The sequence below is a fragment of the Sorex fumeus genome, unplaced genomic scaffold (assembly GCF_029834395.1).
Source record: "Sorex fumeus unplaced genomic scaffold, SorFum_2.1 ptg000008l, whole genome shotgun sequence".
In the NCBI taxonomy this organism is placed as follows: domain Eukaryota; kingdom Metazoa; phylum Chordata; class Mammalia; order Eulipotyphla; family Soricidae; genus Sorex; species Sorex fumeus.
In genome coordinates, this window is record NW_026606065.1 from 30667627 (window position 1) to 30684158 (window position 16532).

The window sequence follows — 16532 nt, forward strand, 5'->3', positions numbered from 1 at the left end:
CGCTTGCTTTGCATATGTGGCCCAGCAGGGTTCCATCTCTGGCATCCCATATGGCTCCTTGAGCCTGCCAGGAGAGATGGCTGATCGCTGATCTCAAGTGTAGAGTCAGAAGTGCTCAGAGTGCGCCCTGAGCACCTCTGAGTGTGGTGCTGTGGCTCTGGCCCTGCAGCTAGAGCTCTTGAAGCGGCTGCGGAGAGAGGCCCAGGGTGCTCACTCACATCACGGCACAAGGCAGGCTTTGGGGAGATTCCTGGCACTTGGGATCTACCGGCCTGACCGTGAAATCCGTGCAGCCTGGTAACAGCGACGCGGCTGCCTTTTCCATGTGGTCTTGTTTCTGGGCCACACCCAGAGGTGCTCGGGGATCGCTCCTTGGGGTGCTGGGGATTACATGCCCTCCCCATTGTACTTTCTCTGGCCTGCACTTGCCTTCCCTCCTGTGAAGTATCAGCTGGTGCCGATGGGCTGGAATGAAGCTAGTTCTCGGGGCCAGAGCACATACTCAGGGGGACGTGCTGGCCACGAGCCCAGGACCCAGCTCCCCCCGGGCAGGGGCTTCTGGGCCCATCTGCAGGGCAGCAGTGGCCCCGGTCATGACGATGGGGCGGTGGAGTGGAGAGTAGGGGCTGAGCACGCTCGCTCAGTAGCTGGGAGTAGGTCTGTGTTCCAGAACGCCCCGGAACTCACTGGAGCCCTGTGTGCTCCACAGCCGTGGCGAGTCAAGGTTTGGTGCCTGGAAGCTGATGGCTGCGGGGCCGGCTGGAACTCAGCCAGCTGACAACGCGGGAGGTGGGGGCAGACAGAGGAAGTATGGAGGGAGAGAATGGCCAGGAGCTCTGTAGAGAGATGGGGGTAGGGGGGGAGGCCTAGCAGCAGCAGACCCCCTGGGAAGCTGGAGCCCCCTTTCCTGGATAACAGTCCTGCTTCTTAGCCCTGCCTCCAAGACGGCATTCTGGGATGCTGGTGTCGGAGACCCGGATTGAGGGGTCCGGTTGAGGCAGGCGGGTAGGTGGGGTACCTGATTAGGCAGGGGGAGCAGTTCTTCCGGCCCAGGGGCCCAGTCCCGCCTCCTTGTTTCTTCCCTGCCGCTACCCTGGCTCTCAAAGCCAGTGGCTGTTTTTGGGGGGTGGGGTGGGGTGGCCTAAGCAGTTGAACTTTTGGCGGCTTCTGGCAGTTCTAGCCCCCACCCCCAACCGCAGCCCAACTGCAGTTCCATGCCAAGGATACAGTGCCGCTCAGGTCCTGGGGGCATACCTATTGACGCTGGGTGGGAGGGGGTGCGGATTGTTTGGGGCATTAAGCTGTGTGTGCAGAGCCTGTGCCTCTGGCTGACAGGTACTCAAGGTCAAAGGGGAGCTGAGGTCCCGTGGTCCTCCAGGTTCAGATGTGACCAAGAGGTGTCCAGGGTTGATCCTGTGACAGGGAGCCCCGGGCAGGGCGTGTCTTGGAGGATGGTGCTGCCTGTTTGCAGAGATGTGCATAAAACAGCTATGACTTGTTCCGGTTTGGGGATGGGTGCTGGGGGAAGCACGGGGAGGGAGGTTGGATGGAACCTCGGCCTCCTGCATGCGCCCAGCCCTTGGAGCCCCCTCTGGCCCAGAGCTGTGCCTTTCCTTGGGTCCCTTTCCGGTGGGGGCTTCACAGACTGTCAGGATCCACTTAGCCTTCCTAGTTTATGGAGGGGCAGGAGAGGCACGGGGAGACCCATGCGGGCTTCAAGAGTGTTGTCAGTGCGAGGGTAGCAGGAGCGGTATCACATATTGCCCGGTAACTGCTCGCAGCCCTGACCCAGCCTCCGCCTCCGGAGCGCAGTCGTGGACGCATCTGGGGAGACCCTGCGTCTGCACGTGCGTTCCCCGTTGTGCAGTGACCAGGTGCCTGGCTAATGGCCGGAGCGTCACTGAGCAGGAACGGGAGAGGGGGTCTGGCGGTTTCTGCTCCCCGAACCCGTGCACTTGGACAGATGGCCTCGCACCTGCTTTCCTGGCGCAGGTCACAGCTTTTTGCAGTCCGGGTTTTGCAGTGCCTCAGTCTCCCCTCCTGGTTCGCTGAGAACTCAGGGCCGCACCCGCCCCAGCAGCGTCTGTCCTCCCAGTTCCCCAGTTCCGGAGGTCGCAGGGAAGGAGTGTAGGGTGGGACCCAGAGAGGGGTGCAGCCCGGCTGGGGTGGGCAAGGGGTGTGGCTAAGCGAGGGCGGAATAGAAATAGGCAGGGCCAGGGCAAGTGGGGGCGTGGTCAAGCAGGGGCGTGGCCAAGCGTTGGGGCGGGGCCAATCGGGGGCATGTTGGAGCACTGGGGCCCTGGCAAAGTGAGAGGCGTGGCCAGGGGATGGGGCGTGGTCAAACTGAAAGAGCTGATTGTGGGGGCGGGGCCAGAGACTCCAGCTTTGGGATCCAGCCAGGGTTCTTGGGCGAGACCCGTTAACTGTAACCCTATATATACCCAGGTGCCCCTGCCTCTTCCAGTGGGCAAGGGTGGGAGTTTTCCCAGGGCCCCTTCCTTGCTCCCAGCGCCAGCCAGGGCCCAGGAGACTCAGGTGGCAGTTCCCCGCCGCTTGGCGGGAAGGCCCGGGGTGCTTGGGTGTGAAGACGCTGGCAGGGCGTAGCTGTAGGCAGGCAAGAGGATCCTGGGGCTCAGGTTTCTGCCCAGGGCAGGTTAGGATTTCTGCTCCTCCGGCACCTGCCCAGGAAGGCGGAGTCCCCTGCCTTCCTGACCTCTCCTGCCTCCGGCCAGCCCTATGCCTGATGCATGCTGGGGAACCAGCCAGGACCGTACATTCTTGGGCTTGAGGGTAGGCGCCAGGAAACTTTTATATTCTTCATGATATTTATGGTAACTAGCGGAAGCATTGTTGTGTGCATCTGTGGGATGCTCCTGCCTGGGCTGTGTATGGGGGGCGGGGGCGGGGACGTCCCAGCAAGGGGCTCTCGTCTCCCCAGGTTTTGTGTAACTGTGTCCCTAGGGTGGGGTCTTTGCCCGGTGTCTGGGCTTCCTGGAGTTCTCGGCCCCTGTGGGATGCCCTGATTTGGCTTCCGTGTTCTGTCACCCAGGTTGTCAACTGCATGTGATTCCCTGTTGGAGTACACGGTCTCCCAGCTCAGAGCACACGGCCCCCCAATTCAGCACAGCCATGCAGTTGTTCTGTGTGCGCCACCCCGTGTCGGGAGAATGGGGGTGGGAAGGAAGGCTGATGAGCCGCTCAGACGAGTGGTTTGTCTGCTGATGGCCCCACACCGCCAGCCCGCCATGTTCAGGTGTATTTGGGGTCTGTTTCCTGCCCTGGGAGCTGGAGGCTCCCCCGGTGTGTGCGCCCGCCTCGGAGGCTACCCTTGCCGGTCCCCTTGCCCTGGGGAGGCGCAGATCTGAGCCCTGGGGAGCAGTAGCCCTGAGCGCGTGGCCATGTGGAGTGTGGGGTCCCCGCCAGACAGAAAGAAGGTCCCAGGTTCCTGAATCTTCTCTCCATTACCTTCCGCAGAATCTGAAAGCTGACCCGGAGGAGCTTTTCACGAAGCTGGAGAAAATTGGGAAGGGCTCCTTCGGCGAGGTGTTCAAAGGCATCGACAATCGGACTCAGAAGGTGGTCGCCATCAAAATCATCGACCTGGAGGAGGCCGAGGATGAGATCGAGGACATCCAGCAGGAGATCACGGTGCTGAGTCAGTGCGACAGCCCCTATGTCACCAAATACTATGGCTCCTACCTGAAGGTGAGACAGGAGAGGGGCTGGTGACACTGTACCTCTCTGGAAGGCTCTGGAGATGTGCGGTGGGGGCAGTAGCGGCTTCTTATGAAATGGTGGGGGGGGGTAATTGTTTGATCAAGGAAGGTTAGATTGGGCGGCTGGAGCAATGGCACAATGGGTAGGGCGTTTGCCTTGCACATGGCCTCCCCAGGTTTGACTCCCAGCATCCCATATGGTCCTCCGAGCACTGCCAGGAGTAATTCCTGAGTGCATGAGCCAGGAGTAACCCCTGAGCATCGCCGGGTGTGACCTAAAAGGAAAAGAAAAAAAAAAAAGAGAGAAATAAAAAAACGGGACTCCCGGGCAGCTGCAGCTGTGTTCGCCGATCTGTTCTGATTCGACTCTGAGCCTGTCTGCCCCCACAGTTCCCATCACCCCTGTGGCAACCCCCCTTGCTCCTTATTGCTGTCACCTCCGATCCTGGTGGCCCGGGCAGGCATCTTGGCTTGCAGCAGGTCTGAGTTGGGATCAAGGCCTGATGGGTGCAGACTCAGTCGCATCTCCAAATTTCGGGACATGCCTTATTCCCGAGGTCCTGCTCTCCAACACTCAGAGTGGGGCGCTTTCCCTGTGGCCAAGAACCAAGATCCGGGGGCGCCCAGGACCCGTAGGGGCTCCTCCTGCTGCCTCGTCCCTGGGAAGCCTTTGGTCTCTTCTTTGCCCCTGTGCCTGGCCCCCTCCATATCCCATTTGGGTCCCTGACTTCTTACCATTGATTGGGCCAGTGCATTTGGGGATCCCCTCTCGTTCCCACACATGGCCCAGGCAGCTTTTCTAGGCTCGAGTGACTCGCACTCGGGTCGCCGGAGTGATGTGCTGGTCAGAGGCGCCTCGTGCGGTTTCCCACAAGTCTGACACCATCTGGGGTCGCTGTGGGGTGCTGTCCTCACCCCTTCCCCAGGGACTGTTTCAGTGTCGCCCCATTCCCCGCCCCTCTGGGCAGCGCCCATTCCGCACAAGGGCCGCTGGGGCCTCCTCCCCTTGCTGCCCTGGAGGCAGGTGCTGGGGAGCTGGGGCTGCAGTGGTTTCGGGAAGGTTCCCAGAATGGGGCGACTGCTTCTAGGGTGAACTCCAAAGAGGGTTTTTTTATTCTTTTTGAGTCACACCCGGCAGTGCACAGGGGTTATTCCTGGCTCTACACTCAGGAGTCAACCCTGGCGGTGCTCAGGGGACCATATGGGATGCTGGGTATTGAACCCGGGTTGGCCACGTGCAAGGCAAACGCCCTACCCGCTGTGCTATTGCTCTAGCCCCAAAGAGGGTTTTTTCTTCCCCTCTCATTTAGATCATAATTATTTTTTCTTTTTTCCTTTCTTTTTTTAATTGAATCTCTATGAGAAAGAATTTTACAAAGCTGTTCATAATTAGATTTCAGTCATACAGTGTTCCGACACCCATCCCTCTGCCAATGTACATTTCCCAGTACCAGAGTCCCAAATTTCCCTCCCATCACCTCCCCGTCCCCTAGCCTGCCTCTGTGGCAGGTAATTCTCTCTCTCTTTCTCCTTCTCTCTCTCCCTCTCTCCCTCCCCCTCTCTCCCTCTCCTTTTGGGCGTTGTGGTTTGCAATACAGATACTGAAACCCCCAGGAGGTTTTTATCACAGGAACTACACACCCGATCCCGGGTCCCCCACCATGCCCGGCTCCCCCACACCTGCTCATCTGTGTTTGTCTCTGGACTTGCCCGTTGTAGATGTTCTGGGCCACTGGGCCCCCAGCTCGTGCCTTTTGTGATGTCTGGGGTGGGAGAGATCCTTTGTGGAGTGCTTGCTCCCTGCCTGGGTCCCTGCCATGGCCATGGGCAGGGCACACATCTACTCACGCAGACCCAGGGCCACCTGCACCTTGGGGCCATGCTGAGCGTTGCTGCCTCAGACAATCAGGTCAAGGGTTTTGGGTTTTGGTCTTTTTTAGCCCACCCCTGGCACTGTTCAGGGCTTACTCTTGACTCCGCACTCAGGGGTTCACTTCTGGCAGGGCTCACGGGCCCCTGGGTGGTGCCAGGGATCAAACCCAGGTTGACCGTGTACCAGACAAGTGCCTTAACCCTATCCTGATTCTCCTGCCCTGTTGGTGTCAGGGGTTTCAGAGTGACACATCCTCATCCTTCTCTTACGTGTGCACTGGGGTGCTTAGTGACTGCAGTGTGTGGTCACTGCCCTGTCCCCCAGCCATGAGTGAGGGCCCCGGTTTCTCTAGCTCATCTTCCTGTTGGTCCCAGGGGCTCGGGTGGGTGAGAAGTGGTGGCGGTGGCCTCGACTCGCCTTGGCTTCTCCTCTGGGCGGATGGTGTGGGACCTGCTTGTCCACGACCCTTCCAAGAAGGTGGACAACTTGGCCGCCTTCCCTCGTCATGCAGGGACAGGCTGTACCTGTCTCCAACTCGTGAGCCTGTTTGTGGTCCCGACCACTGGGGGCGCTGTGAGCATCCATCCTTCCCTGGGTCTCAGTTTTGCATCTGTTCGTTTTTCTGACCACTGGGGGCGCTGTGAGCATCCGTCCTTCCTTGGCTCTAAGTTTTGCTCCTGATCATCATTTCGACCACTGGGGGCGCTGTGAGCATCATCCTGCCCTGGGTCTCAGTTTCCATTCTTTTCAGGTGGTGGTACTGGGTGACCCTATGGTACCAGGATGGAGCTGGAGGCCACCCACAAAGCCTGACTCCCCAGCGTGCACCCCCCAGCCCCCCCCACCCAGGCTGCCTCTTTAGCCCTCACCGTCTTCACCCTCCTGGATTTCTTTGCCTTTGCTTCCCCGAGTTTGAGTTGTTTCTTGTCCTTTTGTTTCTTGGCTTCCCTTGTTTGTGGTGTTGGATTTAGGTTTCTCCTACTTGGAGATGGCTATAGCACAGTGGGTAGGGCGTTTGCCTTGCATACAGCCAACCCGAGCTCGATTCTTCTGCCCCTCTCAGAGATCCCAGCAAGCTACTGAGAGTATCTCACCCGCACAGCAAAGCCTGGCAAGCTACCCGTGACGTATTCCATATGCCAAACACAGTAACAATTATCACAATGGAGACGTTACTGGGCCCCCTCGAGCAAATCGAGGAACAACTGGAGGACAGTGACTACTTCGAGATACACCAGATAGTTCCATCGAGTGTGCTGGTCTCCTGTCAAACCCCAGACAGCTTAACTGAGTGTGGTGTGCGTTAACTTTCTGGTACCCTTTCTGGCCGGTAAACAAAAAAGGATGCTTAATTAAATGTCACCATATTCTCCAGGATACTCTCGGTGGTATCTTGCCCACCTGGCAGAGCCTGGCAAGCTCCTGTGGCATATTCAATATGCCAAAAACAGTAACAATAATATGTCTCATTCCCCTGATCCTGAAAGAGCCTCCAGTGTGGCACCGTTGGGGAGGATGAGTAAGGAGAGGCTGCTAAAATCTCAGGGCTAGGACGGATGCAGACGTTACTGGTGCCCGCTCGAGCAAATTGATGAATAATGGGATGACAGTGATACGGTAATATTCTCCGGATTTTTTTTGGGGGGGTGGGTGGGGGCACAGCTAGTGATGCGAGGGGCTTGCTCCTGGCTCTGTGCTCAGGGATCCCTCCCAGGGAGCTGGGGACCATCTAGGGTGCTGGGGGGGAGCCGAGTTCTGCTGTGTGCGAGGCAGGCGCCCTCCCTGCTGTCCTGTCTCTCGGGCCCTTCTGTCCTCTGTGTTTCCCCCATTGGATTCTTGGGGTTCGACCCGAGGAGGGCGTTCTCCATTTTCTCAGGGGGACCCTGGTTTGCAGTTTCCTTCCCTGTGAGTCTCCCACGTTTGCCTGGCTAGCAAGGAGTTCGAGGAGGGGTTTGGATTGCCTTTGGACAGCCGTGGGTTTTCCAGGCTCTGCTTGGGAAGAACGGGCCCTTTGCTAGCTCACACATGCTACTACTGTCTCACGAGGGAAGGTCTGGGACAGCAGGGGCTTCTGTGCGGAGGTCTCGCCCATAGCCGCTGAGCTTCCCGACCCTGTCTCTCTCCCCTTCAAGGCGGGCCACTCCAGGCAGAGCAAGAGAATGCTGGGCAGGGTCAGTGCCCCGACCCGCCTCCAGGCCTTTCCGTCCTTCCCTCTGGCTTCCGGCCAGGCAGGGGTCCGGTTGCCTCTGTCCCCAGAAGCCCCCAGGAATGAGGCTCCTGAACGAGACCCCAGAACCGGTTGAGGTGACTTTGTCTGGTCAGGGATTAGGGGTTGCCCTGGCATCGTGGTGGGGGTAGCATGCGGGTGTCTCCAGTTCTTGCAGAATCTCCAGCTTTGTCTGTTCTGAGCACATTTGGGGACACCCGGAAGAGGAGCTCGGGGTTGCAGCTCCCCTGCCTGAGTCTGTTCCAGTGGGTGCAGATTTGAGAATCTGGACCCCGAATGTTCTAGAAGGTGTCGCTCAGCACCAAGGAGCTGGACTAGGAGAGGTATGGTGGGACCAGAAGCCCCAGCATGAGTTGGGGGCAGGTGAGTCCTGCCTGCCCCAGTGTTGATTTTTCAAGCTCTTTATTTGGGGTTTGCTGCTATTGCCGGCTGTGCTCTGGGACTGCTCCCGCCTCGGTGCTCAGGGGCCAATGAGCAGGGAGTTGAACTTTGGGGCCTCACGTGCAAGGTCAGCGAGCCCTGAGGTTAGAACCTGGATGGTCTTGGGCCGGAGAGATGGTGCAGCGGTTAGTGCTTTGCCAGGGGCCCCTCCGGAGCACGGGGTCAGGAGCAGCCCCTGAGCAGTACTGGGCATGGCTGAGTAAGACAGATAGAAACTTAGATGAACGTCCTGGAAGCCTTGCCAGTCTTGAGTGTGGCCGCCGAGGGTAGCAGATCTTGACCCCAGTACGAACTTTGGCTTTGTACGAACACCCCAACCCCGCCAACCCCCTTTATTTTCCCAGCCACACCCCAGGGTGCTCCGACCTTGCTCCCGGTGGTACTCAGTGCCAGGGTTGGAGTGGGGCCACCAGAAGGCGGAGCCTGGACTCAGCCCGCCCACGGCTCCCTCGGGTCACACCTGCTCCCTTGCCCACAGGAGTGGATGCTGCCAGCCTGTGGACCACGTCAGAGCGGCTTTGCCTCTGAGCCCAGGACGACCACCCACTGCCCCATCAGCCGCAGTGGAGAGGTCCCTGGGGGGGTCAGTCCCTCTTTTGTGGCATTTGCTTACCACAAGGCGACCTGCTGTGCGCCACGAGCCACTGTGGCCCATGGGACCCTCTGGGGAGGAGTAGAGCCACGTCTCCTGGGGGTGGGGGGGTTGACCACCTGGCCCGGGAGCTGTGGTGCCGCCCACCTGGGGATAATGACAACAAGATGTGCTTCCTGGGGCTCTGGGGAGCGATCCGCCAGTGCAGTCCCGGAGAGTGTGGGCAGCGGCCCTGGACGCTTCCCTGTAGGAGGCAAGCGAGTGGCCATGCCCGCCTGGCAGATGCTCCCCGCTGGGTCCCTGTCCACGGCCCTGGGCTGGCCAACCCAGGTGCCGGTGTTTCTGGTTCTTTGTCCTGTGGGCTGGAGCGTTAGCACAGCGGGTAGGGTGTTTGCCTTGCACACGGCCAACCTGGTCGGCCCAGGCAGGTTCAACTCCTCTGCCCCTCTCAGAGAGCCTGCCAAGCTATCTCACCCGCACGGCAAAGCTTGGCAAGCTCCCCGTGATGTATTCCATATGCCAAACACAGTAACAAGAAGTCTCACAATGGAGACGTTACTGGACCTGGTCAAGCAAATCAATGAACAACGGGAGGACAGTGCTACAGTGCTTTGTCCTGCACCTCTTGCTCTGTCCCCAGCATCGCCAGCCACGTGTCTGCCTGCCAGGTCCCCCATGGCCCCCGGCTGTCCTGCTTCCCAGCTGCCTCCTGGCACTGCCCACCGCGTCCAGCCCTGTGGCCCTGATGGTGCTGTGCTGCGCAGCGGACTCTGACTTTTGCCCCTGGAGCTTTGCACACCCCTCAGGGTGGATGCCTGTGGTCCCACGCACAGAGAGGAAACTGAGGCAGAGGGAGGTGGCGAGGGCCTGGTGTGCGCCCCAGGCAGGAATGACGCCTGCTTCCCATGGTGGGTGCAGAAAGTCCACGCAGCCCCCTGGTGCCTTGTGTCCCTGCCTGGTCCCCGCCCACAGCCTTCCTGGCTCTGCCTCAGGTGGGCACGACATCCCTGCTGGAAACTCATCCTCACTGGGCTAGTGGGAGGCACCAAGGCTGATCCCCCGGGCGCCTCCCCTCCAGCTAGCTCTGCAGGGCCCCGGGTTCTGCTGCCTGAGCAGAGGAAGGGGGTACGTGGCGTCTGAAGGAGACATGGCCCTGTAATGGTGATAGGGATACAGGTTTTGTTGTTTTGGTTTGGGGGCCACAGCCAGTGATGCTCAGGACTTACTCCTGGCTCTGGGTTCAGGGATTACTCCTGGTCCGGTTCAGGGGACCAGATGGGGAGCTGGGGATCGAACCTGTGCTAGCTGTGTGCAAGGCAAGTGCTCTACCCGTTATACTGTCACTCTGACCCCAAGGATACCCCTTCCCTCCCAAAACACACACACACACACACACACACACACACACACACACACGAAAACCAGGGAGGGTTTCCAGGCTCCAGGCTGTTCTGGAGTCGGTCTCTCCCTCCCTGCTTCCTCCCCCCCCCCCCCCCGTGACACGGGGACTGAGGTGGAGCTGGTATGCATGAGTGCCAGCACTTCCTCCAGGTGGGGGCAGATGCCGTGGCCGCCTAGGAGGCTGACGAGGCACCCGGCCCCAGTGTCACCCAGGTGTCACCTGTCACCTGGGAGACACACCCAGCCTTGGTGTCACCCACGGGTCACCTGTCGCCTGGGAGACTGACGGACTCAGCCCCAGTGTCACTTATGGGTCACCTGCGAGATGGTTGGGACTCTGCATCTGTCCCCAGGGCTTTCTTGGGCAGCTGCCCCCGTCCTGGTGGGGCCTCTTCGACACCGCCCTTCCTCATGGACACTGGCTTGGGTGCGGTTCCGAGTCTGTCATTGGAGAGGAAATGACTGAGGGTTCCACAGTTGGGACAGGTGCGCCTGGCCCAGGTCTCTTCCTTTCCACTGCAGCACTGTGCTGTGTGTGTGTGTGTGTGTGTGTGCGCGTGCGCGCACACGTGCGCACAATGGGGAGCAGGTATTGACTCCTCCCCTGCCCTTTCCTCGATGACCTGCCTTTGGCAGATCCTCCAGTTATGTATTGAGGGTGGGGGACTGCCCCGAGGTTCCCGGGGGTCCCGGCTCATATGGCTTCTCTCCTCCTTCCAGGACACGAAACTGTGGATCATAATGGAGTACCTGGGCGGAGGCTCGGCCTTGGACCTGGTGAGTGGCTGCGCCCTTCCCTGCCCCCTGGCTTGGAGGTTCGTCCTGGACTTCTTGGCCCCTGTTGCTCCAGGCCGGGCCTTAGCGCACGTCCAGCGTGTCCACCCCGCCGTGGGTTCACCGGCCTGCTCTCCGCCCTTGGGGGCAGCTGTGACCACCTTTGCTGCTGCTGGCCTGTTCAGGGCTGCTTTTGCGACTCTCGGAGGGGACGTTTTCAGTCCTTACGAGCCTCGAGCATTTTCTGAGACGGGGTAGTCAACCGCCCAGCCAGTGACCCTCGCCCCCTGTCACCCTCAGTTAGAGCCAGGCCCCTTGGATGAGACACAGATCGCCACCATCCTGCGAGAGATCCTGAAGGGTCTGGACTACCTGCATTCGGAGAAGAAGATCCACAGGGACATCAAGGGTGAGCCGAGGACAGCCCCACACCTGAGTGGGGGCGGGGCCAAGCTTGGAGGCTGGGCAGAGCTGAGTGTGGGGGCGGGGCCTGACTTGGGGCGGGGCTAAGGGGTGGGGCCAGGCATGAGGGCAGGGCCTGATGTGGGGCGGGGCTAAGTGGAATGGGGTTAGATGTGGGGGTGGGGCCAGGCATGGGGCAGAGCTGAGTAGAGCAGGGTGTGGGTGGAGCTGTGGGGGGCGTGGCATGGGGGTGGGGCGGAGCTGTATTGGGCGGGGCTAACCACGGGCATGGCCAATCATGGGGCAGAACTTGTGGGCGGGGCCAGACCTGGGGCGCAGCTGCGGGTGGGTAGGAGGCCACAGGAACTGTGGATGGGCCTGCACCTGGGGGTGGGTGCGCAGCAGATGGCAGCTCTGGCCCTGCATTGCAGCGGCCAACGTGCTGCTGTCGGAGCACGGCGAGGTGAAGCTGGCCGATTTCGGCGTGGCTGGCCAGCTGACGGACACGCAGATCAAGAGGAACACCTTCGTGGGCACCCCGTTCTGGATGGCGCCTGAGGTCATCAAGCAGTCAGCCTACGACTCCAAGGTGAGGTCCCACCACCACCCCCCCCCCCCCGCCCCCGGGCCCCATCGTGTCCCTTCCAGACCCAGTCCATGCGCCCTCGCTCCCTGCCTTCCCCCGGCCGTCGTGAGCCCCGTGTGTGTCCAGGCTGGGTCCCAGGGCTATGACCAATACCTGGGACTCTGAGCAGATTCTTCTTGCTCTGGGGTATCCCCAACATCCGACGGGCAGTGTGCAGATGGCCGGCCCAAGGCATGGACCAAAGAGTGAGCCCTGAGCACAGCCAGATGTGCCCCCCCGCCCACCAAACCGAAGAGAATATTACTGAAGCCACGGGTGGGGGTCCGCAGGCTGAGGCCCTAGAGATGGTGGGACGTGGTGAGTCCAGGGGCCAGCAGCTCTGATCACAGAAAGTGCCTGTCTGGGCTCATGGTGGGTGGGACGTGCTGGACCCTGTGGCTGGTCGAAGGGGACTGGCACTCCAGAGAGGGCTGGGGCGGCCCGGTGTGCTGCACCCCTCCCTCAGCTGGGGCGCCGGTGTCTGAGCCACCAGGTCCCCCCTGCCAGCGCCCCTCTCTGTGTCCCTGCAGGCCGACATCTGGTCCCTGGGCATCACCGCCATCGAGCTGGCCAAGGGGGAGCCACCGCACTCAGAGCTGCACCCCATGAAGGTCCTGTTCCTCATCCCCAAGAACAACCCCCCGACGCTGGAGGGCAGCTACAGCAGGCTCCTCAAGGAGTTCGTGGAGGCCTGTCTCAACAAGGAGCCCAGCTTCGTGAGTGGGGGCAGGTGGGCGGGCAGCGCCCTCCCTCTCCCCCCTCCCCATTGGCTTCCTGATCTCTAGCTTTCTCTTTTTAATTTTTGGGGTCACCCTCAGTGGTGGGCTGGAGCGATAACAACAGTGAGTAAGGCGTTTGCCTTGCACACGGCCAACCCGGGTTTGATTGCTCTGCCCCTCTCGGAGAGCCTGGCAAGCTCCCTGTGGCATATTCGATATGCCAAAAACAAGTCTTAAAATGGAGACGTTACTGGGCCCGCTCGAGCAAATTGGTGAACAACAGGAGGACAGTGCTACGGTGCTACCCTCAGTGATGCTCAGCACTCAGGAATCACTCCTGGCAGGCTCGGGGGACCTTATAGGCTGCGGGGGGTGGAACCTGGGTCAGCCTGGGTCAGTGCAAGGCAAACGCCCTCCCTGCTGGGCTATGGCTCCAGCCCCCTTTTTTCCCTAACTGGGCACAGTGAGCTGCAAACAATTTAAATGTTAGCTTTTTCTTCCCCCCTTTTTTGGGGCGGGGAACAGGGTAGAATGTCCCCAGTGGCACATGTGGGCTGAGGGGCCACTCGGGGGGTGTTTGTCGGGGGAATGAGACAGCGTGTTCGGGGATCCTGCCCTCTGAGCTGTCCCTGGCCTGCTCTGTTCTGCTCCTGAGAGATGGACAGACGTCCTTCTCTGGAGACCTTTCTGTGTCCTGCACCTCGTCAGCGTGGGGACGGTTGGGGACTATTAGTTTGTGATGGGGGACGCTGGGTGACGGGTTATAGGTGCTGCTCTGAGCCCGCTCAGGGGGGCTCCCTTCCCCGGCTTCTCCCCCACCCCCCAGGCTGGGCCTGGGGGGCGTTCAGGCATCTCCCGAGTGTCTGGCCCCCAGGGCAGGTGGAGTGCCCTGAGGGGAGACAATGGCAGCACTGGCTCCCGGGCATTTGTGGAGCTCCTTGGACATTTTCGGGGTAGAATCCTGGGGCGGAGGTGGGGGGTCCCGCCCCTCACGCGCAGACTCTGGCTGGGGGTTGGCTTTCAGAGACCCACCGCCAAGGAGCTGCTGAAGCACAAGTTCATCCTCCGCAACGCAAAGAAAACCTCGTACCTGACGGAGCTCATCGACCGCTACAAGCGCTGGAAGGCGGAGCAGAGCCACGAGGACTCCAGCTCGGAGGACTCGGACACGTGAGTCGGGGGGGGCCGGGGTCGGTCCCTGAGGGGGTGTCCCTGGGGCCGGTCTCTGAGGGTGTCCCCAGGGGCTGGGGCTGGTCTCTAAGCTCCACACGCATGTCCTGTGTCAGTGGCCTCGTGGTTCGGCGCGGAGGAAGGGTCCCTGATCTCAGTGGACAGAAGGGCTGTTCCCCCATGTGCTTGACCTGGGCAGGGAGAGGATGGAGAGGGCTGGGGGGACCCATCTGGACAGGACTGGACGGGGTAGCACTGTGCAGAGAGGGACCCTGGAGGGAAAATGGGGGGGAGTCTTGGGGGAACAGGTGCGGGGGGGGGGGAGACATCCCCACTGAGAAGTTCCAGAACTACCTTCTGACAACCCTTGTGTGTGGTGGTTTTTCATCTTGAAATGTGTGGGGAGCCAGCGACACCCCCTCCCTCGGGTGGCCTGCGGGATCACAGACACTCCACTGGGGGGCTGGGTCTCTGCACCCTCATCACTTCTGCATCTCTGTGTCCAGGGAGACGGACGCGGATGGCCAGGCCTCGGGGGGCAGCGACTCCGGGGACTGGATCTTCACCATCCGAGAGAAGGATCCCAAGAACCTGGAGAATGGGGCGCTGCAGCCCTCAGACCTGGAGCGGGGTCAGGTGTGTCCCCCACCCCCGGGTGCCTGGCTCGGCCCCAGGGGGATCCTCAGACAGGAAGGGCCCACGGGCACATTCAAGGGAGGCCAGAACCTCAGGGCTGCTGGATTGGCTTCCCACCAGCAGCCTTTGCGGGGGGCCTGCAGGCAGCTGGTCCCCCGGGGCAGGACCGGGGCTGGGGGTGGGGGGGTTGTGTTCCCGCAGCCAGGTGCCCGCCACCGCCCTCCCGGCACACAGCGTCCCCAGCTCGGGCGGGGACAGGCTTGCGCCCGCCCTCCTGACACCGTCTCTCTCCGCAGATGAAGGACCTCCCCAAGCGGCCTTTCTCCCAGTGCTTGTCCACCATCATTTCCCCTCTCTTTGCTGAGGTGAGGCAGTGGCAGGTGGGCCCAGGGCCAGGTGGGCAGGAAGCCGTGTCCATAGACGCGGGAATTGGGGGGGTGGGGGTGGGGGTTGCGGCCTGGCACCTCTGGGCCACCTGCTCGGGCCGGCCGGGGAGTGAAGTTGCGGCAGTGCCCTGGTGGGCTGCTCTGAGTGGGACCCCTGTCCTCGGGCCATTGTCCAACGCGGGCACCTTCCCCGGTTTCCGGGGGCTGCTCCGTAGGGTTTCCCCCCTCCCGTCCCCGGCCCCTTTGGCCCCTGGGTCCAGCCTCACACCCGTCCACGCTATGTTTCAGCTGAAGGAGAAGAGCGAGGCATGTGGGGGGAACTTGGGGTCCATCGAGGAGCTGCGAGGGGCCATCTACCTGGCCGAAGAGGCCTGTCCCGGCATCTCGGACACCATGGTGTCCACGCTGGTCCAGCGGCTGCAGAGGTAACCTGGCTGCCCGGGGGTATGTCGGGTGGGGGGGGGGCGGGTGGCGATGATGCTGTGTCATCAGGGCCGAGGGAGGAGGTTTGAGTGTGGGAGAGAAGGTTCCAGAAGGGGCTTGGAGACCCTGGGTGGCCCAGTGCGGAGGCTGTGGCAGTAACTAACGCTCCTGCTCTGGGGGGCCTGGCCTTGGCTCTGCGTCACCAGCCCAGGCCTCAGCCCACATCCCCGCCACCCCCACGTCCACTCCACACCCCCTGGCCCGTGCCAGCCCTCTGTCCACGCCATCCATGTCCTCACAGCTGCACTGTGCTCATGTCCACGCCCCATTGCATTGCCCACTCTGTGCCCACACCACATCGTCCCTGTCCCCCTGCCCCAGCACTGTCCACCCCGCCACATGCCTGGGACCTGGTGGGGGTCACTGGCGGCCGTTCAGACTGCTCGCAGCCCAGGTGCAGCGCCTGGGGCTTGGGCGCCGCTGCAGTACCTCCCTATGTCCCAGGCCCCTCCCTCCCCGGCAGGTGACAGGTTGGGCTCCCCCACCCCCCCAGTTGCCAGCCTGTGCCCCTTTCTCCCGGGAACGAGGGGCATCTCCTACAGTGTTGGCCCGAGGACCTGTGACAGCATTAGGGTCACTGCTGGGGCAGTGGTGATTGGAGGGCCCGGGTCCCCCTTGCTTAGAACCCGGCCCCTCCTTAGAGGTCCTCACAGTTTCCTCACGTTTTTGTCACTTCATTTTCCCTGTCCTGCCGGCCACAGCGGTGTCTGTCCCTGTCTGGCTGGTGGTCACCTGGAGATTGGGAGGGAGGGAGGGAAGGGGAGTGGCTGTGCCCCAGTCTCTCAAACTCTTCTCTGGGACACGCGTGACTCAGTCTCCCCAGCAAGGGGGCTGCTTGCACACGGCCTCCCATTTGTTCCCTGTGTCCAGCCTCCCGGGGCTCCCCGAGGCCATGGCGGCCGTGGCGAAGGCTTTGTGGGTATTTGCTCCCAGAGCCCTTGTCCCCTCTGAGGCTGATGCATGTTGCAGGTGTGTGCCAGGCTCCTGGTGCCCCTCCTCCCAGGAGCTGGCGGCGATGTTTCTAGTAAAGTGACCTGGAGGGCCTGGGCTGAAGTGGCCTTTCCTGGGACTCCGGGACGGATGTCTG

The 16532-nt window shown here is 61.4% G+C and overlaps 1 protein-coding gene across 2 annotated transcripts in view; it reads left to right on the forward strand.

Annotated features, from left to right (window-relative positions):
* STK24 (serine/threonine kinase 24) overlaps nucleotides 1-16532 on the forward strand; it is a 314684-nt gene that overhangs the window by 24692 nt on the left and 273460 nt on the right. The window contains exons 2-10 of one of the 2 annotated variants that reach the window (XM_056108888.1): nucleotides 3475-3705; nucleotides 10971-11027; nucleotides 11325-11433; nucleotides 11858-12015; nucleotides 12582-12767; nucleotides 13795-13940; nucleotides 14447-14576; nucleotides 14873-14941; nucleotides 15251-15406. In XM_056108888.1, coding sequence (XP_055964863.1) covers nucleotides 3475-3705; nucleotides 10971-11027; nucleotides 11325-11433; nucleotides 11858-12015; nucleotides 12582-12767; nucleotides 13795-13940; nucleotides 14447-14576; nucleotides 14873-14941; nucleotides 15251-15391 — 1227 coding nt within the window. In that variant the 3' untranslated portion in view covers nucleotides 15392-15406. The remainder of the gene's footprint in view (nucleotides 1-3474; nucleotides 3706-10970; nucleotides 11028-11324; nucleotides 11434-11857; nucleotides 12016-12581; nucleotides 12768-13794; nucleotides 13941-14446; nucleotides 14577-14872; nucleotides 14942-15250; nucleotides 15407-16532) is intronic. The other variant, XM_056108878.1, reaches the window with a different exon arrangement.